The following is a 22813-nucleotide window of genomic DNA, read 5'->3' as shown; positions in this document are numbered from 1 at the left end:
TTGTTTTCATCTATAATGAAATATCAATAGAAATCCATAGTGAAATCTTACACAGAGAACAAATTGGTCCTCTTAGTTCACATAGCTGGTGGTGATTTTACTGAGATCACAACCCAAACATCACTCTGTCTCTAGATATTATATTTTGTCTCTAATATTATTTGTCCTGAATATTGTTCAGAGGAAAAGCACTACTTTGCATGGAAAGGGACCTGGTTTTAATTACACACACAAACACACACACACACACACACACATCATACACATACCATACACACACACTGTCCTAGATATCAGTACTGCTAATAATATTACTGGATCTATCATAAGTCCCCTAAATGACAGGGAAAAAAATCATACTTTGAGTATAAATAGCTTACAACATAGTCATATGTAAAATCATGCAGTAAATTTTCCTGGTAGGAAAAAAATGACAGTATTTGAGTATATTTAGGGGCTCTCCTCCACTTCTCCTATCTGATTTAAACATAACTATCATTTACTCATTGTTTAGCCATATTTTAGAATAAAATAGATGATTACACCAAGTAGAAACTTATTAGTTAACATCTACCTGTAATGCATCTAATGTTAGAAGTCACATTAGCACATATAGCTTTGAGTAACACAAGCGCCCTGCTGTCAATGATTGCTTCCTAGTGGAACTTCCCATTGGTTATGTTCATTTGGAAGATCGGGCCTGCCCTGAGCTGTGGAAACACTGTGGTGATCAAGCCAGCTGAGCAGACGCCCCTCACTGCTCTTCACATGGCAGCTTTGATCAAGGAGGTAGGTTTCCTGCAGTCAGTAACAGGCGGGTCTCACTGAGTACTACAGTAAACTGTCCTTTTGTACAAATGGCTCCTGGGTAATGCATGTAGGGCTGGAATTTCTAGAAGCCAGCCCAATGAAACTGGCCCAAATGCATGACAGGATGCTAGACTCAGCTTAGAGTCAATCACCTTGTGACCAGTTCTTTCTTTTGTTTAGCCCCCAGAACATAAACTTATGGTGAAATGAACGCACCATTCTTTCAAATGTTACAATGTTAAGCTGTCTTGTAGCTGCCACTGGGGGCAAATTCATTAAATTTGTTTAAACTTAACGAAACTTTTGACCAATAGGAAGGTTGGAGGTCACTGTGCTAATGTGCTTGTTTGTAATTCTCAGCCATATTCTTTGTAAGCGCATGTGTCTGAGTGAATGAATAATTTAGATCCCTGTTCCCATCATTGTTTATATTTCCCTGCTTGTTCAAAGTGACAAGGGACACATGAAACTGATTTTCCTCAACTGTCCTCGTTGAGTGGACATACCTTGCCTTGTTCTTCATGCCTTACCAAAAAATCAAAATAGTGTCATCACCGGAAGCATAACATTTAGAAACTGTGTAGGCATTCTGAATCCATGTCTTAAAACTATTCTTTATGTCAAATTAAAGATAAGCAAAGGAGATGTCAGAAACAAGGAAACTGATTTCAATAACATGAAATTTTAGTGACCCTGAGATTAAGGTCTGTGAACTTTCATCCTAAATGAATAACTGTGCTTGTCTAATCTTTTAATTTTACTAATTAAATAATATGAATGAGCATTCACAACTCAGCTGAGCAATAACAGCTACGAGCTAAAAATGTAGTCACCCTTTAGTCTCTTATTTTTACACAAGAGCATAACAAATGCATTGTTTTTTTTTTCTTTTTAAGTATTTTAATACCGACTTTTATATGTTTTATTTCATTGGAGGTCAGGGAGCAATGGGAGTTGAATTCAAAGCCTTGTACTTGCTAGTCAAACACTCTATTTGAGTTATACTCTGCCTTCCTTATAGTATGCTCTGAAACTGTTATTATAAAATTCAGAGACACTATCATTCAAGTCAGGATAGAAATGATCCACAGATTTATCCTGGGGAGAAAGTGTGCCTCAATAATGCAGCCTTTGAACTTATTTTTATGTGAGCTAAAAAAATAAGATATGGAGAAGAAATGAAGATAAAGACTCACGTGAATTTCTCTTGGTAGAGCGTGTCAGAAAGTTAGCATAAAGGAGGTGCCCCGACCCTATCCTCTGTTTAAAATTAACATCTGAGTTCCGTTGTCACTCCTTTTCTTTCTTCCTCACAGGCAGGTTTTCCTCCCGGAGTGGTGAATGTGGTCCCTGGATACGGGCCGACTGCAGGGGCAGCCATCTCTTCTCACATGGATATCGACAAAGTGGCTTTCACTGGCTCAACAGAGGTATGTGAGCACGTCATCAGCCAGTCCCTCCACCCATCACCCTGTATAACTATTTGTAAGCCGACACTTCCTTCAAACAACACTTCTTTTTCGTGATTTGTTCTTGTTTCTCGCATTCAGATCTGTTTATACTACACAAGCAGCAGTAGTTTGAATGAAATGAAATACTTCTTCCAATGCCAGAAGGACTAAAGTAAACTGAGTGGGTTTCTTCCTTTCTCTTAGTAGAAATACAGCCATTGAGCCTGTGCATCTGACTGGTAACATTTATGACAGAAAATACAAATTAGACCACAGAGACTTATGTGAATGAATACAACCATGTTGTATAGGTTAGGAGAAATGACACAGCAGAGCCTCAACCTGAGTGCCTTATTTGGGGTTCTCTCTTCTGTGAGCATCCTGAAGAGAACCAGAAACCCAGCCTTGCTTGATATTACCAATGGCCTTGCCTACCTTTCCTCTCTGGCTCCAGTATGGCTAGATATAAAGTTAAAAGTAAGACAACAACCATGGGTACTGCAAGAAGAGAAAGTGGAGAAAGGGGACAGAAGAGAACAGTAAAATGAACATTCTAGTTGCTGAGTAATGTGATTATTATACACTACAAATGATGCATAGAGATATGAAATGATAAGATGCTAAATTTTATTTCTCATGATCTTCTATTAAAGCTAGGTAAGTAGAGTGTACTTTTTCTTTGTTTTTCTTAGACATAGACTAGAAGAAGATCAAGTTCTAAAAATCCTTAATTGTTATAAGGAAGAGCAAACCTTGAATTTCAAATTTCCTATGGATGAAAAAAAAAACAGTAATATACATAAGATGTACTAATAGCTGTAGGAATGGAGAGTCTCAGTTTGAAACCTGGCAGAGAAGGTAAAGGAAGGAAGGCACAGATTCTGCAGCCTAGCTTCTAAACCTTCAGGGATCTCAGGGCATTTGGGGGTCCAGATAACACACTCAGGGATCCTCTCCCCTTATTCCAACAGCAAAACCACTGCCTGTGTGTCTTGAATCACCCCTGAACCTCACTAGTGTATGAGGACCTTTACCTATCACAAGAGAACATGGGAAGGTAGATGAATCAGGAACATCTAGGTTCAAATTCAACTCCCCTTAGCAGTGTATCTTCACAAACTTCCACACCTTTACATAGCAGAGGCAACAATATCCATCATACTGAGCTGCATAGAATGAACAAGTGAATGAACTACTAAATAATGAAACATTTAATGATCTATCATACACTCAGAAAGGGCTTGGCTCTTATATGTTTAGAACTCATTTCCATTTTTTTCCTCCGCCCAACTCTTTACTTTTTACAGTATTTAGGAAGTATGGCAGCAAAATTTCTCCTCCATAAAATCTCCCCCAACTCTGCCACCTTGTCTTCTCGCTTCTTCGTTTTTCCATACATCTTGTCATTTCTCCACACTTTCGCATCTATGTAACCAAATAGGACTCTACCATGACTTCCACACGCTCCCCTCTCCAGCGTGCTCCTTGTGTCTGCTCTTCTAAGAGCCTCATAACTATAAAATATTTTCATTTGTGTTCCTGTTGTCTGTGAGAAATAGTTATGAAAATGCACACCAGCTCCTACTTACTTCTATTCCTTGCCTGAGTCTTCTCAAAGGCTGCCTTTCTCATGTCTCTCTCCAGAAGGTAATATGATGACAACTTCTGATTAAATACTGAAGAATTAAATGTCAACAACACTGATTTTAGAAGCCACACATCAAAATGTGCATCAATGCTTAATACCCACTTGAATGCTCCTCCGAACCTAATTTTGGTTCTCTTTTGTTTCTTTGGGTTTATTGCTTGGCTTATATTAGGGAACTTTCCAAATGTTCTCCATAAATCAACATCTCTCTATCATTATATCAATGAGACATAGTCTACTAAGTTAATCATTTCAAAGTAGCACTTTGAAATACAATAAAACCCTGACCACATAACATGAGGTACAGTAAGTTAGAACATTTCCAGTAGCACTGGTACTTCGGCTCCCCAGAGCAAAGCCACCGTGTCCTGGTACACCCTCTTACCAGTACTTGCAGTTTTTATCTTTGTCTTCCACATAGACTTGGAGGGAAAAAAATGTTAAAAAAAAACTGTTTGCCAACTTAAAAAATGATATCATGGTACAAAAATGAATGCGTCCTTGTGTTGCTCCTAACTATCTTTGTGGGACAATTCAAGCCAACCTTTCATTTGTAAAATGTAACCTTACTCTTGACTCATATTTCTGGACAGCTTTGGAATTAGTTCTTTAGACATCTGTAGCTTTTAGAAAAATAGTCTGATCTTCATTTGCCAAGGCAAAAGGTATTTGTTTCACTAGAGTTCTTCTGGTAAGCATAAGCCTAACTAGAAAAGGTAGAGAAAAATGAGAGGGGGCAGAAAGAAATTGGGGAGCTTCCAAAGGGGAAAGGACAAATACTTTATGTCAAAAATGAAAAATTCTTCATTGTTTCAAATAGAAATGGTCATCAAAACACATTGTGGAGGCTGGGTGTGTTGTACCATTCCGTTAATGCCAATACTCAGGAGGAAGAAGTGGAAAAATCACAAGTTTTAGGCTTACCTGAACTGTAGAGAAAGATACCATTGAATAAAGAAATAAGGAAGAATGAAAGAGAATGAATAGAGAGAGGGGTGAGGAAAATGGAGAGGGAGGAAGGGAGGGAGGGAAGGAGAGAAGGGGAAGAGGAAGAAAGGAAGTAGGGAGAGAGGGAGAAGGGAGAGAGGGAGGGAATAATAGAGGGAGAGAGAGAGGGAAGCTGGGAGGAAGGAAAAGAAGGAAAAATGTAAGTTGTGAAAGTAAATGGAAATTTCAAACAAATTTTTCCCAATGAAAATCTACTTTTAGATTAGTTTTCAAAGCATAATTTTAGGAATTTGACTTAATCCCATGACATAGTTAAATAACACAAAATATTAGCAGATTAATTAATGATCCATTCTCTAATGTACAGAACAGTTAGTTGAGTATACCCATTCAAAATATAATTGTTATTGTGTCATTTAGTTGGAATAAAAACATTTTATTAAAAGTCCAACATGTAGATTTAGGCATAAACACTGAAAATAACAGAAGGAAAAAAATTATTGTCCCTAAAACAAAGAAAGGCAAAAATCATCTCAGTGGATTGTCAATCAATACAATAAAGAAGAGATAATTATTGAAACATGTCAGGTTTTAGAGACAGAAAAACAGAAACAGAAGAATATGTTCTTAATGAACACTAATGCAGAAACAGAAAAAAAAAAGCTATGTCTTTTTCTGTAAAGGAATAGCTAGCATAAAAGGAGAAACCAAAATTGCAGGATTCCAGTTCATTCAGTAATAACATAGAGCATAGATATAATTTTTCTTCTGTTCCACTGACTAAAGCTGTGTGTGTTAGAGAAAAGAGTGGGCAATTTAAGGGACATATGTATATATACATATATATGCATAAGTATGTGATATATATATATATATATATATATATATGTATATTATCATTCAAGGCAGTTATGTGTTTCTTTGGGAGACCAAGAGAAGAAAAGGATCTTGTCAACAAAAAATTCAAGAAAGAGCTAAGATATGGGAAGAATACAGAGGTAGCCAAGTTGGGAAAGAAATATGATTTTTTTAAAAAGATGAGGGGAGATAAAGAGTCCTGAACATTAATAGAAGAAAGAAATATAAAATAGATGAGTTGTAGTGGTGTCATGACAGACATGTCTAGTCAATCCACAGATTAAGTTCTAAAGAAAATAAAATAACCTTCTGGGTGGCTCAGTGGTAGAGTGCTTGCCTTGCATGCATGAGGCCCTGGGTTCAATTCCTCAGCACCACATAAGCAGAAAAAGCCAGAAGTGGCGATGTGGCTCAAGTGGTAGAGCACTAGCCTTGAGCTGAAGAGCTGAGGGACAGCGCCCAGGCCCAGAGCGCAGGCCCCATGACTGGCAAAAATAAAATAACCTTCTGTCCAGCCACACACATAGATCACCTATCATGTTCTTTATCCAGTCTCTTGCCTGTGAGTTTTTTTTCTTTTTTTCTGATGGATCTCATTTCTGTAAACTTAGAATAGGGAGCTTTTTATATCTGAAGGTGCTAAGTCTTCAAAAATGCTACTCAGTTCTTCATAATACATTTAAGGATGGCACAGACAATACAATATTAAATGAACCTCTCTTCACGAGGAGAGACTAACCCTCCTCATTGGCTGATCCATTTCAGGTTGGCAAACTAATCAAAGAAGCTGCCGGGAAAAGCAATCTGAAGAGGGTCAGCCTGGAGCTGGGGGGAAAGAGCCCCTGCATTGTGTTTGCAGATGCTGACTGTGAGTTGCTGCCCTTTTGTTCATGTTTCGTCTTTCTTCCTTTTCTGAAATCTTACCAAACTATAGAGTGAATTTGAGTGTTACAAACAGCGTTATCTTAACATTTGTACACATAAATAAACACAGTTTAGAATAGGTTATGATATCATAATATGAAACTTACATAAAATAAGCGTTGCATTTTTAATAATTCTACATATTTAATCATTAGCATTGTTTTAAGTAAGGAGAGGGACCTGAGGCATGTTGGGTTGAGACCAACTGGGAGACAGTGATTTCATACTTCATTCCTGGTCCCTTCACTCTGGGTCATATGTGCATTAAATGAGATTGTCAAAGATAAAGGAAACCTATTTACAAACTTTTTTTCCTATCTCCAATAATTGAATTTACATATGTAAAGCCTACAGTGATGATGCAATACCACATTTATTATTGTAGTTCATTGTTATTATGTCACCAGATAATTCCTTCCTAAATAGTAATTCAGTAGTCAAAATACATGGTCAAATATTCCTCTGCATTATTGATATGATGTTAAAAACAGAACTTTTAGATATTTTGTAGAATCTTCCTGAAATGCAATTGTGATATTAGTTGTAGGTGTTTTTTTTTTAGTAATTACTACCATGTTAATCATTCTTAAATGTAACAAGATTTCTAATTCACCAAACCTATTTGTAAAATATATCTAGCGCAACTTAGTTGCTTTACTGTTGGATTGACTCTGCAGCATTTAGAAGAATTAGGATCAAGAAATTCCCAATTGATCAAGATAACATTAATTAAGATGACATTGCTCAAGACACACACACACACACACACACACACACACACACACACACACACACACACACACACACACACAAGTTCCCAATTAAGCAATCTAGGCCCAGTATAACATGTAAACCAAATCAAGAAGAGTTTATAGGTAAGAGTTTATATAACATTATGTGTAATTTTACACTGATTTTTAAAATGCTTTTTCTACAATAAAGTAATAATTTGGAAGAGTGATTGTAAATTTTAGTTGGTTTTGTTGTTAATTTTTCAGAAATATCACTTTTGCTATTCATCAAAATATTTAAGAACATTTTGAAATTATTTGAGACAACAGACTTTCAGCTAGCTAAAACCAGAGGCTCAAAAACACCATTTATACAATACAAAAATATAATAACTTTTCTAGTTTACTTATGTGTCTTAAGAAATGGAGTAAATTCACAGTAATGGAGTATGAATGTCTTCATTACCTATCAATAGATAGTTATGAAATCATTTGCAAAAAATATTTGTAATAACATTTGATCTTAGGATAAAGATCCACATTCTTGGTGACATCCATATTAGAGTTATATCCAATATTTTCTTCGATACAATGAAACCACAGTTTCTAAAACTGAGCTAAAATAAATCATGTCTAAGAGAAAGAACTAAAATCATATTTTGTAATCCTGGTTTCTACAATTCCAAATAATAACTGCCTTTTTTCAGGTTCTAGTATATATTTTTTTTGCTATTGTTTCCATAGTAAATATAGGATCACAGCAGTTAATTTCTATCTTACTTAATAGAGGTGAGCTGTATAAAGTCCATGTCTATACCATACATTACTTTTCTGTAACACTATTTTGCCTATGAGAAATATATGTGTACCTCTCTCCTTTCTCTCTCTCTCTCTCTCTCTCTCTCTCTCTCTCTCTATATATATATATATATATATATATATATTTATATATCTATTAAACTGTATTTCCTCTTTACTGTGAATGTTTTCATTACAGTGGACAATGCCATTCAACTGGCACACCAGGGGCTGTTCTACCATCAGGGCCAGTGCTGTGTAGCTGCTTCCAGGCTTTTTGTGGAAGAATCCATCTATGATGAGTTTGTGCGAAGGAGTGTTGAGCGGGCTAAGAAATATGTTCTTGGCAATCCTCTGACTCCAGGAATAAGTCAAGGCCCCCAGGTGAGTTTAGAAAAGTTACAGAAGGAATAGCGTTTCAAGGGACAAGAACAAAATAAAGTCTATTCTAGTTGTCAATTTTGATTATATTTTAGCTTTTCAAAAGAATGCCAAGAACCTTAATTGTACTATAAATTGATGTCACTTTCCCAAAAAGAAATTGATTGTTTTGTTATTATTATATTATATAATGCATACTATCTATTATATAATATATTATCACATATTATTATTAATTACTTCTCTCTAAAAACCTGTATTTGTATGTTAATATGAAGCACTTTCTCAGTACAAACATATAAAAATACATACAAACATACTTAGAAACAAAAAGAAGAGAAAAATCTAAGATCCTTCATATTGAACATTGACTATCCAATATTTTCTTCCAATGGAGAATATACAATTAAACCACAGTTTCTAAAACTGAGCTGAAATAAATCACTTCTAAGAGAAAGAACTAAAATCATATTTTGTAATCCTGGTTTCTACAATTCCAAAGTAAGCAATCCACTGATTAAGATTTTTAATCTCTGGAAGTGAATGTATTTTTATGACAGGTTGCTCTAAGTAGGATAAGTAGGTATTTTAGAACGTTGAGAAACAAAAGACCAAAACCTCTTCAGGGCTTATCCACCCTGCAATTATTCATCTGTTGTTATAAGAAGGAACTTAGGGAAAGAGACACTCTTAAGTGTTAGCCTAGTGTTTTAGCTATTGGTGATTAAGTAAGTCTTTTAAAATATAGCTATAGGCTCTTTCTCATAAATGTCACGAGAAAATCATTATGTAGAGAAAATCATGGCTAAAAATGTTTATAATTTTTAATAATTGTTTTCTTATTTTAGAGCTCTCACACTCAGTGTTTTTGGATTTTAGAGCAATTGCAACATAGTTGTGCATTATTTATATTATATATATTCATATGAGTATCTTTTCCTCCATTTTTAAAGTGATTTTCCTATTTGACTTTAGAGATCAAAGTATGTGCTTTAAAGAAAACTTGAAAAAATCAGTGTCTTAATTTAAAAAGGCATTATTGAGTCTATATGAAATGTCCAACTTCAGCAAAAATAGCACTTTGTCAAGGCATGGAGTAAGGGATTTTTTAATTACTGGTCATTTTAAAAAAATTTGGCTTCTCTCATATTCTTTTTCCTCTTCCATGAGTGTCCATAGTAATCTTGGGATTGTGAAGTCATAGCAAATGATAAATGATACTAGATAGACAGATATAGATGTGTGGTTTATGTATCTATTCTCATTTACCTGGAGAGCTGTTTGTCTTTAAAAAAAAATTATTTCCTTCTCTTCCCATCAAATCTAAGAAATCAGTGAAAATATATAGTCAAACACACAAAAATATATAGTTTGGGTTGGACCATAGTGGCTCACGTTTGTAGTTCTAGCTACTCAGGAGACTGGGATCTAAAGTTTATGGTTTGAAGCCAGCCCTAGCAAGAAAGTCAATGAAACTCGTGTGGCCAGTTGAACACCAAAAAGCCAGAAGTGGAAGTGTAGTTCAAGTGGTAGGGTGCCATCCTTGAGCAAAAAACTAAGGGACAGCAGCCCAACCTCACTTCAAGCTCTTGTACTGGTGTACCAGTACAAAAAGGGAAAAACAATAAAAGAAAGAAAGAGTAGGAGGGAAGGAAAGAAGGAAGGAAGGAAGGAAGGAAGGAAGGAAGGAAGGAAGGAAGGAAGGAAGGAAGGAAGGAAGGAAGGAAGGAAGGAAGGAAAGGAGGAAGGGAGGGAGGGAGGAGAGGAGGAAGGGAGGGAGATAGAAAATGAGAGAAGGAAAAGAAAAACATACATTTGACTATCAGAACTGGGCCATCAGCTCTTAGATTTTATACAGTAGTACAGAAGCCAATGAGTTTTCTAGTAGTAAGATCTGATTTGTGCAAACATGATTGAATAGTACCTTTTGTTGAAAGAAAACAAAGTTCATCTTTAGTCTATCTGAACACTTCTGAAGATCCTATGTATTTATGGTGAAACAATATTAACCAGACTAAACTGAACGTCTCCTTAAGAATAGCCAAAACTGTCTCTCCCTCATCCTTTGCTCTCCTGAGACGTGCCTCCATCTTTCCTGTGCATTTAAATGACCTAGTGATTCATCAGGTCTAGGGACAGGATGGAGCTCATTTTGCTACCAGACAATAACAGAACTGCTACCTGTAGGAGATTGTCAGGAGCAGAGCACTTAAAGCTGAAGTCCTTATCTTTTCTACATGTTTTCCAACCATTTTTTTTCAACCTCTTTCTGATGTATAAATGCAGGGATTGGATTTTTATCAGGTATGTACACTGGTTACAGGCAGGAAAACCCCATGACTTGAAATAAAAATATATCATGATTTTAAGGTAATAGTCTGATTAACACCTAGTAATAGAGACTGCACATGAGGTATGTGATCCTTATCTACTTATTTGTGAGACCATCTGAGCCAAAAACTATTTACTGCCACCTATTTAGCCTGATTATATCAAAGAATATGCAACAACATATATTTTCTTTTGAGTCAACACTTTCATTCCCTGAATTTTCTGGAAACAAAAAGACTTTCTTTGTTAAATGACCTGTTAAAGTCCGTGCACTGAAGAACCTTGAGAAACATTGTACCAAATATCCTTCCAGAGTTTCTAAAATAGTTTCTAACTCTAGACAGCATTTAACTCAGATGTGAGAGCTGAATTATACGAGGTTATAAATAACTACAGAATTTTTTATTTCTGAGCTTCGGGAGATGGAGAAGTTTTGTAGAGCTAAAGAAGGAGGAATGCCACTTTTCACATTCAAATACTCCACACCCTGCTGAGCTCTTAGATCTTTTGGGGTTTTATTTGTTGTTTTGTTTTAACAAGCTATACTAAAGGCACATAGCCTAATGATGTCAGTCAGTTAAGGGTAGGAACAGATATTATATGGTACCCCTCATTCCAGTGCTTGGAGAGAGATACTGTGCTTATTCCCAACAAGAATTTATACCTCTTTTAAAATTCCTCTTAAAAGTATAATTTTAAAAAAGCACTAATTTCTATAATACTTGTCAGAAATTTGTGTGATCTGTTTAAATGAGACGTAATAATCAGGACTGGCTAGAAATTGTCATCAAGCCTACTGACCTAAACTGAGAAAGCTCGCTCAATTCATGGTCAGAATGTACCATCCAAGAGTATCTTCCAAGGAAAAGCTGCTTCAGGGGTAGCAAGATCCAAGCGAGTTTGAACATTGAAATCCAAAAGCACCTACATCCAAAAGGCTATGTGTGAAACAAACTGCAACCAAACCTCTGTTTTTCAGTCAAATGTCCAAGATTATGATTAAACCTTCATTTCAAAGTGAGTTAATATCAGTTGTGTGATTCATATATGTTCCTAGTGTCAATATATGTTTCTTATATGGCCTTATATGCTAAGTGTAAACAGCCTCCATGGTGTTTCTTTCCCTAAGAATACATGAGAAATAAATGCACGCAAGAATGAATCTGAATCTCTCTAAATTCTGTGGGAATTCAACATTAGAATGAATAGCAAATATCCTACATTTTCAAGGCTCAATCATTTAAGTTTACTTTTATACCTATGATCATTTTTCAAATAGGTGGACAAGGAGCAGCATAATAAAATTCTTGAGCTTATTGAGAGCGGGAAGAAAGAAGGCGCTAAGCTGGAATGTGGAGGAGGACGCTGGGGAAATAAAGGCTACTTTGTCCAGCCCACAGTTTTCTCTAATGTTACAGATGAGATGCGCATTGCCAAAGAGGAGGTAAATGGTTTATGGTTTCATTCTGCTTTGTCCCTTTGGTTAACCCCCCCCCCTCTCTGATTCTCTTTCTTCCTCCCCATCTCTCTGAAAAACTGTCAGGTCTTTCTCGGTAAATACAACTCTCAAGTTATTTTATTGCAAAAGGTTTATTTATAATTAATGCCACATGCATTAAGGAATCTGTTTGGTCTGACAAGAATTTCTAGCTGAACCCTGAGCAAGATGCTTAACAGTATCTGAGTGTTCACAGCTTGAAACGAACTGGCAGGATAGGAGTCCTGTTACATATGTGATAAACACAAAGGGCATTATTTTGCATGAAATAGACCAGGCACAGGAAAACACATGCCAAATGATCTCAATGTGTGGCATATAATCAAGTCAACCTCATGAAAGCAGAGAGTGGAACGGTGCCTACCAGTGTGTTTGTGAGAGAATTGATGTGGACACTAAGGAGCTATTGATCAAAGGACACATTTGCTTTAGACAAGAGGAGTATGTTCAAGACACATACTGTACAGTATGATGACTATAGCTAACAACAATAGGTCATATTCCTGAGCACATTTTTTAAGTATTTTAACTACAGATGAGTGCATAAGCAAATGCTTAAGTTCTATTTTCTGAGAGGTAAGAGGCTGTGTTTCTACATATGAGCCATTCAGCCCCACCTTCAGTATGTTCTTGGACCTATATTTTTTATTGGTTAAATTACTAATTTGGCATATGAAAGTATACAAATTGAGTATACTTTATACCTATGTGTGTATAAATTATAAATACATAATGTACGTATATATAATGTGTATATGTCTGTATAATTATTTACCAAAGAGTTAACCAATATTAGGAAGTCTAATTAGCTAAAAAATACATGGAGCCAAGTGCATATAAAAGCACAAGTTTGAAATATATAAATAACGTATATATTAGTATATATATATATATATAACATATACCATTACATTATTTAATTGTACATTTTGGTTAAATATTAGATGAGATTAAACTAAATAACTTGATGGAAGCTGTCTTCTAGAGATATAATATATAATGAGTTTACATATAAAATAGGTAAGTAATTTATCTTGTGTACTCTGAGGGGTTTTGAATATGCAGAGATTGATGAGCTGGCTTTGTGTTGTGAATGTGCTCCATCATACACGATGATAAAGACACTGACAGCTCAAAGGAACTAAATCATAATTCATCCATTAAGTAAATGTATACTTTGTACTTTATGTCCATAATAAGAGGACCTGTTTCTTTGTGTGTGTGTGTGTGTGTGTGTGTGTGTGTGTGTGTTCCTTGCTTTCTTTTAGCTGTTCCATTGGTTTATTTATGTTGTTAGTTTTGTTTTGCTTGTTTGTTTTACAAACCTGGTGATTTTACTCAAAACATTTTACTGTCTTCCTTCCTGATAGCTGAGATTTCAGACATGTGCCCAAACTCCCAGTTCTGAAGTTATTTTCTTTATGTCTTCCATGTTGTCAAAGTAAGGTATAAGGAAGGCATAATCAAGTTTCCACAAAGAAATAAATAAATAGAAACCGGGTGGTATGGCTCATGCAGGTAACCCTAGCTTCTCAGGAGGCAGAAAATTGGAGGATCACTTTTTGAGGTCAGCCCCCATCCCCCAGAAAAATTTTGAAATCGTCATTTCCACCAGAAAAGCTTGACTAGGGTTACACAAAGAAGGGGAGGGGAAATTTATACTATCATTTAAAATACTTCATTTAAACCTACTTTTATGTATTGTTTTCATTTTCCTGATGTAGATATTTGGACCAGTGCAACAGATCATGAAGTTCAAAACTGTAGATGAAGTGATCAAAAGAGCAAACAATACTACTTATGGCTTAGCGGCAGGGATCTTTACTAAAGACCTCGATAAAGCTCTAACCGTCTCTTCTGCGCTGCAAGCGGGCGTGGTGTGGTAAGTCAAAGTGTAAAAATGCACAGGTTTTCATGTGAGCTGCAGAAAAAGGTTAACTTCATTTGTTGTCTCCAGCCCTTAATTTCTCATTTGCAATTTTATGTCTTTCCACAAAGTAGCAACACCAGCAAGCAAGCAGCAACAACAACAAAACTAGAGATACAGTATATTGGAAGAACTATCCTTAATGCTATCCTTTACAAAATTACATAGACCGAACATTTATTTTTTATTAATTCATTTATTTTTAATATAATTTGTATTTATTTTGTAAATTGATGTACAGAAGGGTTAGAGTTACTTAAGTCAGGTAATGAGTACATTTCCATTTGAACAGTATCACCTCATCCCTCATTCTCTCCCAGTTTTTCCCTCCTGATTCTTCTCCCCAACAAGTTGTATAGTTCATTTTCAACATAATGTCTAGTGAGTATTACTTTTACAATTGTTCATCCTTTGTCCCACCATTTCTGTTATCTCCTTACCCTCCTCCAAACAGATCAGAAATAAAAAAAAAAACAGCAATAAAAACAGCAAAGCAAAACCACAAAGCAAAATAACAAAAAATAACTCTTATTTCCATTTCTTGAACTTCATGTTAATAATGATCATATGCATATAGCTATTAAGCAACTTGTGATCCTCTTCTAAGAATATCCTCCTTTGGTCTCACTGTGTGAATGTTTACAGTCCTGTTTACTATCATGTCCAAGTGAAACTTTTTGTCTTTTACCATCCAGTGTGTTTACTTGTAGATTTATAGGCACTTTCTAGTTACAACAAATGAGGGAAACCATGCAATCTATGTTTCTTTGGGTCTGGCTTACTTCACTTAATATGCTTTTTTGCAAGTCTTTCCATTTCCTTACAAAAGGTGCAATATCATTCTTTCTGATGAAAGCATAGAAATCCATGGTGTATATAGACCACATTTTCTTCATCTATTTGTCCCCAGAGGCCTCTGGGCTGATTCCGTATCTTCACTTTGGTAAACAATGTTTCCATGAGCATGGTTGTGCTGGTAGGTTTAGTGTGACCTTGTTTGCGTTCTATTGGATAAATGCTCAGGAGCAGAGTTGCTGAGTCGTAGGGGAGCTCAATGTATAGTCTTTTGAAGAACCTCCATACTGCTTTCCAGACTGGTTGAACAAGTTTACACTCCCACCAGCAGTGTATTCAAGTTCCCTTTGGCCACATCTCCACCAGCATCTTTTATTGTTAGTTTTCTTGTTCATGGCTATTCTAACTGAAATGAGGTGGAATCTCAATGTAGTTTTGATTTGCATTTAAAAGCTGCAAGTGGTGCTGTGGCTCAAGTGATAGAGCACTAGTCTTGAACAAAAAGAAGCTCAGGAACAGTGCCCATCCCCAGAGTTCAAGCCACAGCACCAGCCAAAAGAGAGAGGAGAGGGAGAGTAAGAGAGAGGAGAATCGTTATGTAGTTAGATTTTTCTTCTAACATGGAATAGTAGGATGTTTGAAACAAATCATTCAAGCAATGCAAAACTATCTTCTCCCCCGTCTCCTCACCCCTTGTCTTCATTTTCTTTCAAAAATCTGCTTTATGCATATTCTTGCAATTAGATTTTTATATAAACATCTTCAAGACTTTAGTGATAATCAGTCAAATTCCCGTTAACGTCTCTGTGTTAGCAGGTTACTGAATCAGATAATGAAAACCAAATTGAGTATCATATGGATTGGAATTACAACAAAAGTTGATTTTAGCCTAATAAGTATATAAACTTGAAGATACGTATAAAGCTTACAAATTATTGGCAGTAAAGAATGCAGTACAACAAATTCTACTCTCTAATAAATGCCTGTCTCTTTCCCTTTATGGCTTACCAGTCGTTCCAAGTCTATCCCAAGCATAGTTGTATGATTAGATTTATTTCTAGGTAATATATGGGTATACTTACTGTCTGTCCTGTCTTGTATAGTGTTTTTCATATTGTTGGGTTATACTGAAATTCAAGTAAATGGAATTACTACAAAGTTTGATGCATTTCTACAATTCACAGTTTTTCATAGGTTCAGTGTTATTTAGACGTTATAGAGAAGAACATCACTTCTTTTGTTTTTTTTCAGGGTAAATTGCTATCTTTCGTTATCTGCCCAGTGCCCCTTTGGTGGTTTCAAGATGTCTGGAAATGGACGAGAAATGTAAGAACAACATTTTTATATAGATAAATACTATCTTTGATGAAAATTGTTGTAACGCTTGGGGAATTAATCCATGTTTGCCTCTTTCGAGAAACGTGTCTCTATTCTTTCCTGCATATTCATACCATTAAATAGCTTATTAAAGGTTGTTGTTCTCTCTAAGTGCAGAAAGGCAAAGGCTAAAGGGACAGATAATTTATTATTAAGGTCCTACTGTTCATAGGGACCATATTAAGCACTGTATGTTGGTGGTTCAATTATAGACTACTTTTAAAATTTATTGTTACATATATGATGTACATCTGGGAAATACTTCCAGAACTGAGGTGAATCTTTAAAAGAAGTATGATCTAGTTCCTTGAATATACCTCTTAAATAACTAAATTTGTGGCCTTATCCCAAAAATGATTTAGTGTTCAGATGAATGATTTTCATATATTACAATATTGTTTATATAGACTCAAAAATTTAAATTACCTGAATGATTTCTTTAGGATTTTAAAAATCAATATAAACCGAGAGGGAAATTTGACTCAGATAACAGTTTTTATGGTTGTGACTAGATTGAGAATATTGTACATAAATATTGTATATAAATGTGCTTATGAGCCTTCAGTTGCTTTAGAAACCAAGATAGATAGGCTTCTTAATATACACATTACATTTTATATATTATATATACACACACACACATATACACACATAAACCCGTGGCACTATATTTAATGTGCAAGTACCCTTCTGCTCTTAAAATGTTCTTAAATAAAAATGAATAAATCAGAAAAAGATATATTCAAACATGAACTCAAACAAAGGAAAGCTTCCCATTTTGTTAATATCACGTAAAATAAACCTTAGTTTTGAGCCTGAGGGATGACAAAAATTCTATCCATTTCTCGATATCAATAACTGTGTTCTTGCTATGAGTAAAGCTTTAGGAGTCCCAGAGGCCTGACAGTATAGACTCTATATCACTGTGTTGGCAGAAAGAATATGTAAAAAAAAAATAGAGTGGAAAATGGCTATACAACACAGTATGAAATAAGTCAAAATAGTTTACCTCATGAAGTTAGGGAAGTAGTTAAAGACCAAGTGTTGAAGGGCAGAAAACGATAAAACATTGATACAGAATCTCTCTAACAATCATGACGTTCATCTGTTAAAGATGGTTAAGGGCTGTGTGAGAATAAACAAAGGAAATAGGTTTTGAGATTCTTTTCATGCTGAAGTTTCTATGGTTTGAACTCCATTAATAACTGATTACATAAAATGTTAATGGAAGCTGGTCGCCGGTGGCTCACATCTGTAAATCCTAGCTGCTCAGGAGGCTGAGATCTGAGGATAGAGATTCGAAGCCAGCCTGGGCAGGAAAGTCAGTGAGAATCTTATTACCAGTAAACTATTCAGAAAATGCTAGAAGTGGTTACTATGGCTCAAGTGGTAGAGAACTAGCCTGGAGCTAAAGCAGCTCAGGGACAGTGCCTAAACCCTGAGTTCAAGCCCCACAACCAGCACAATAATAATAACAACAACAACAACAACAACAATAATAATAATAATGTTTGCTGGAGTAACAGAACTCACAGAAGCAGCATTGCTACATCTAAGTGAAACATAGAGTTCAAGTAATAGAGAGAAGAGCATTTTTGCACCTGATGTGTTGAATGTTGAATGGCTAGTCAACGTGGTTAGTGTAGACTTCTGTGAGGAAGGGTTTGATTTCAGTGTTAAATATATGTAAATTAAGAGGTCCAGAATCCAAGGAAATTGGCTTGGGTCTGCTTATAGGAATATTGAAAAGCCATGGATATCTTCTATTGAATGGTCAAATGGTAAGATGTGCGCAGGCTACGAGAAGACATAGGGAACACAGAACTATATTTGAGTCATGGCCTCATTCTGTTTTCTGACTCCTGAGCCTCTATTTCCTGATATTTAAAATGGAGATAGCATGTCACTTTGAATGATTTTACAATTCAAATGACATAGAATGTTCAGTTTCTAGCCTTATGACTACCCACGTAAAGACACAAGTTTTCTTTCCTTTCCTTGTTGCTATTCTTTGTATTTTCTATTACTGCAACATTCCTACACAGAACTAATTACTTTCTACAAAAAAAACTATTACAAAGGTTAGATTGTTTTAAAGGGCAGATCATGCCTTGCTGGCCCAGTTTCCCTGGGGATAAAGGCAGAATGTACAAAGGGTAAAAAAAATTAGACACAGTATGTCAATTTTGATGCATATAATTTTGTCAGACTTTAATTTGAAATATAGGGAAATGAAATAGGAAGACTAGAAGCAGAAATCTGCCATCCATAATTTCCTTAAACTTTATAATTTGGGTCTAAATAATTTCCTTCTTGAAAATACAAAGGAAAAGATTAAATTATAATTATTACTTCAGAAAGTCTAGCTGAGATTGCTACTGTTAGAGTCTCCCTACTAAAATTGGAGAAATAAATAAGCCAGCCATTTACTGGATGCTGTGTAAATGGAATTACTGAAGTAATAACTCAAGTGACCCTCTAGAGATAAATTATAATTTGTGTTCAGTTGAAAGGAGAGCCCTGAAGAAGACAAAACTAATGACATGTAGAACCCAGAGTGTTCAATGGTAACATGGGATGTCTAGCCTGATTTCTGAATCTTTGACCATATATTGCCACTGTGTTGAATGGGAGAAAGCTCTCCCTGTGTGTAATCCTACTTATTTTTGCAGAGGTTAACTTCAATCACTTGGGACTTGGCCATTAGGACATTTCAAATTTAATTAACCCTCATACTTCCCAATGTTGTCCTCCCTCTTTCTCTCCCTCCCTCCTTCCTTCCTTCCTTTCTTCCTTCCCTGTTTCCTTCCTTCTTTCCTTCCTTCTTTCCCTCTTTCCTTCTCTTTCTATATGTGCAGATACTGGTGCTTGAAATTAGGGCCTTGGTGGTATTCTATAGCTTTTAAAACTAAGGGTGGTACTCACCCACTTGAGCACAAAAAGGTGGATTGGGGAAATGGGTCTCACAGACTTTACTTCCCTGCCTGGCTTCAAATCATGATCCTCAGATCTCAGCCTCCTGACTCACTAGGATTATGCATGACTGTACCACCAACACCTGACTAGATACTACTTTTCCTTGCTTCTTTCAAATAGGGGGTGCAAGGCAATGTTGTAAATGACTGGGTTTATAGCAAGAAATCAGATGAATAATTTTGTGTGATTATATTTGACAGTGCAATTCAGCAAATATTTCCCCTTTTCTTCTTAATTAGTGCAAAGCTCATTTCTAGGCACAGAGGGAAAAATGATGTAAGTTGGTACCTTTCTACTTAGAGTGTGGCTAGTGGAAGGCTATTAGAAATGCAAACTCAAACCTCACTCTAGAACTACTGAATCAAAATCAGCATTTGCATAAAGTCCCAAGTGATTTGTACAATGAAGGTTTTTAAAGCACAGAACTCGTAACTCATTGATGCAGTAAGATAAAGAAATTAAGCACAGTTCTTGTGATCCAACACAGATACAAATGTGTGTATAGGAATCCTAATGGAGGGGAACTACTGACAGCATGAATATGACAATAATCTCAAATGTTCTTATGACTCAAACTACAATGGAAACCCTATTGGTGAAAAATCAAGGGTTAATTTAGCTAGCTTTTGAGATAAAATACTACCTTTTAATGGATTTCAGACAGCTGAGTCTAAACCCTTTAATTACTTTGAATAACATGCTCATTGAAGCTTTTAAAAAGGTATTTTCAAAAGCTTAATTGCCCAAGAAAATAATCAGTGTAAGGGGATTAGGTTTCTCAGAGGGGGAAAAAAAAGTCTTCAATGTACCTGTCTACGGCACAAGAAGAAAGAGGGGAAAAAAGGATCAAGATCTCATTCCTCTTCACACCTACATGTGCGCTGGTGTTATGATTTTTAAAAAATGGTTGTATATACATGTAATTTCATCTTCTTACCAAAACAATGTAGAAGATAACTGAACCCAATCCTTCTGGGTATCTCTTCAATGAAGGGTAAACCATCCTTTGTACACGTGGTGAAAGGAATAAAGCTGATGACATCATACAGGGTACAAACAGCCTGGCATGTTACTTTGGGTACTTGGTGTAGACTTAAGAGTTACATGAGAAAGTGATTGGGAAAAAAGAGGTTCTTTAAAGAGGTGAAAAAAGACACATACAAAACTGCAAAAGGTAGAATTTAGACCAATCTTTATTGCCCAAGTTCCCTCTTAATACATGCAAGCAATCTAAAAAGAAAGAAAAGCCTATCAATAAGAGGTAAGGTTTTATTTGGTTTATATTTTTGCTGTAAATCAAATGATAGTCTTAAAACTATAGCTGCAAAAGATGAGAGACATCTTGGAACATGAAAGCAAGGTGTTCTTTCCCTTCACCATCTGTGGAAGTGGTAACTATAAGCTCCACTTTAGATTGCAGTTTTTTTGTGTGTTACTCCTAAGTGATTACATAACACAACTTCTCTTGTTTATTTATTTGAACTGAATCCAACATTGCTGAAATTCTTGTTGAATTGCCTTTGGAATAGTTAGAACTTCAATAGACAAGTAATATTAAACATGGACAGACTCTGGGATGTCAACTGAAAGTATGTGATTATTTATTTAGGAGGGAAAAATGGTTTAAAGAAGTTTTCTACACAAATAGATTCATGTTCCACTGAACAACTTATGATCAGCGAGCTCTTCTGTGAAATTCTCTGCCCATTGCAAATAACTCCCATTGTCCCTAGCCAAATAAGCAAGAAGGAACTTGCACTATATCAGTGAGTAGCTCGTTTTCCACAGTGGTGTTCATAGATGTTTTTCCTTCTCTCCAGGGGAGAATATGGCCTGCGTGAATACACTGAGGTCAAGACAGTTGCCATGCAAATCTCTGAGAAGAACTCCTAAAAGAACCCTTACTGAAGTAAAAGGAAGACCCTTCCCCATTGTTGAAGCATCTCCTACAGTTACTAATACAGTCAGATTTAAATTTAAAAAATGATTTTTCTTTGATTTTTTTTAAAACATAGCTAATCATTAGTGCTAATGCTACTCATGGAAACCATGTTGTGAATTCTGAAGTATATTCCTTTTCATATGTGAATTCTGAAGTATATTCCTTTTCATATGTGATCCCAATTCCTATCCTAAATAAAAATGATGGATTTGAGTGCAAGATAGCTCTATGCTTGTCATAGTCATACGCTTTCCCTTGTAGCTACATATCTAGAATATCACCTTGTAGAAAAGGATCTGTAGTTATTTAGCCTTTTTCCCATAATGCCTTCTTAAAGTACTTAACACACATTAGCTGCACAGTAAGTTGCTCGAAATGTTTCCTACAATGTCATGTCTGCTTGTCAAATGAAGTACTTAGCTGTATCTGACTACAAAGCTGAATAAAACACAATCCTGCATGATTTCTGTTCAGTTTGATTTTTTTTTAGATGAAAGTTTGGGTTATTGTGATTTATCTGTGTCACTCAAAAACATCATTGTATTCAGCATAAAATTGCACTGAAAAATAAAAATCCAATCCACTCATCTTCACCTGGGTCTAAAGAAATGCTTTATTTTCCAGGGGAATCCTTGAAACTCAGTAGCACACATTTGGGATGGGTCCTTTGTAAATATTAACTTTATATATAGTTTTAGGCAGAAATAGTGTAGAAAAAGAAAAGCAAAGGCTGAGCACTGGTGGCTCATGCCTGGAATCCTAGCTACTCAGGAGGCTGAGATGTGAGGATCATGGTTCAAAGCCAGCCTGGCAGGAAAGTCTTTGAGACTCTTATCTCCACCAGAAAACTAGAAGTGGCACTGTGGCTCAAAGTGGTAGAGCACCAGCCTTGAACTTAAGAGCTCAGGGACAATGTCCAGGCCCAGAGTTCAAGCCTAATGACCAACAACATCAACGAAAAAAGGCAAACACTGAGGGATCTGTTAAATGGAAGTGCGTTACTTTATTGGAGAGAGGCATATAAGAACCTTAAGACTGAGTGATCTGCCCAAGGGGTGATGATCAAGTCTAGTCTAGAGAATTGGGAATAGTTTAATAATGAGTATTATATTGGAGATGACTCTTCATATTAATAGGATTTACAGTGAGTAAAAGGAGAAGAAGGCAGCATAATCCATCCAGATACATTTCATTATAAACACCAGGATCATTCTGTAACACTGTGTTCCCTTCCTTAACAATATCTCCTAGGTGCTGAAAAAAAACGAAAACCTGTTTGGTTTTTGTTTGTTTGGGGTTTTGTTTTTTTTTTTTAATTAAACTTTTTTTTATTACAAAGGAGTTTCCAATTGACAAAGTGTTCATAAATACAATCTATCTTGATTAAGGTCACCCCTCTCGTACCTACCCTGTCTGTC

The 22813-nt window shown here is 35.8% G+C and overlaps 1 protein-coding gene across 1 annotated transcript in view; it reads left to right on the top strand.

Moving 5' to 3' along the window:
- The window catches only part of Aldh1a1 (aldehyde dehydrogenase 1 family member A1), a 48427-nt gene extending 26569 nt beyond the window's left edge, over positions 1–21858 (top strand). Inside the window, exons 6-13 of the mRNA XM_070035753.1 lie at positions 661–789; positions 2127–2240; positions 6481–6583; positions 8368–8552; positions 12160–12324; positions 14103–14260; positions 16352–16426; positions 21274–21858. Coding sequence (XP_069891854.1) covers positions 661–789; positions 2127–2240; positions 6481–6583; positions 8368–8552; positions 12160–12324; positions 14103–14260; positions 16352–16426; positions 21274–21346 — 1002 coding nt within the window. The 3' untranslated portion in view covers positions 21347–21858. The remainder of the gene's footprint in view (positions 1–660; positions 790–2126; positions 2241–6480; positions 6584–8367; positions 8553–12159; positions 12325–14102; positions 14261–16351; positions 16427–21273) is intronic.
- Positions 21859–22813: the final 955 nt, after the last annotated feature.

This window comes from Dipodomys merriami, unplaced genomic scaffold (genome assembly GCF_024711535.1).
Source record: "Dipodomys merriami isolate MVZ:Mamm:240054 unplaced genomic scaffold, mDipMer1.0.p SCAF_26, whole genome shotgun sequence".
Taxonomy (NCBI): domain Eukaryota; kingdom Metazoa; phylum Chordata; class Mammalia; order Rodentia; family Heteromyidae; genus Dipodomys; species Dipodomys merriami.
The sequence above is the reverse complement of the archived record's forward strand: the minus strand, read 5'-3'. Positions and strand labels throughout refer to the sequence as shown.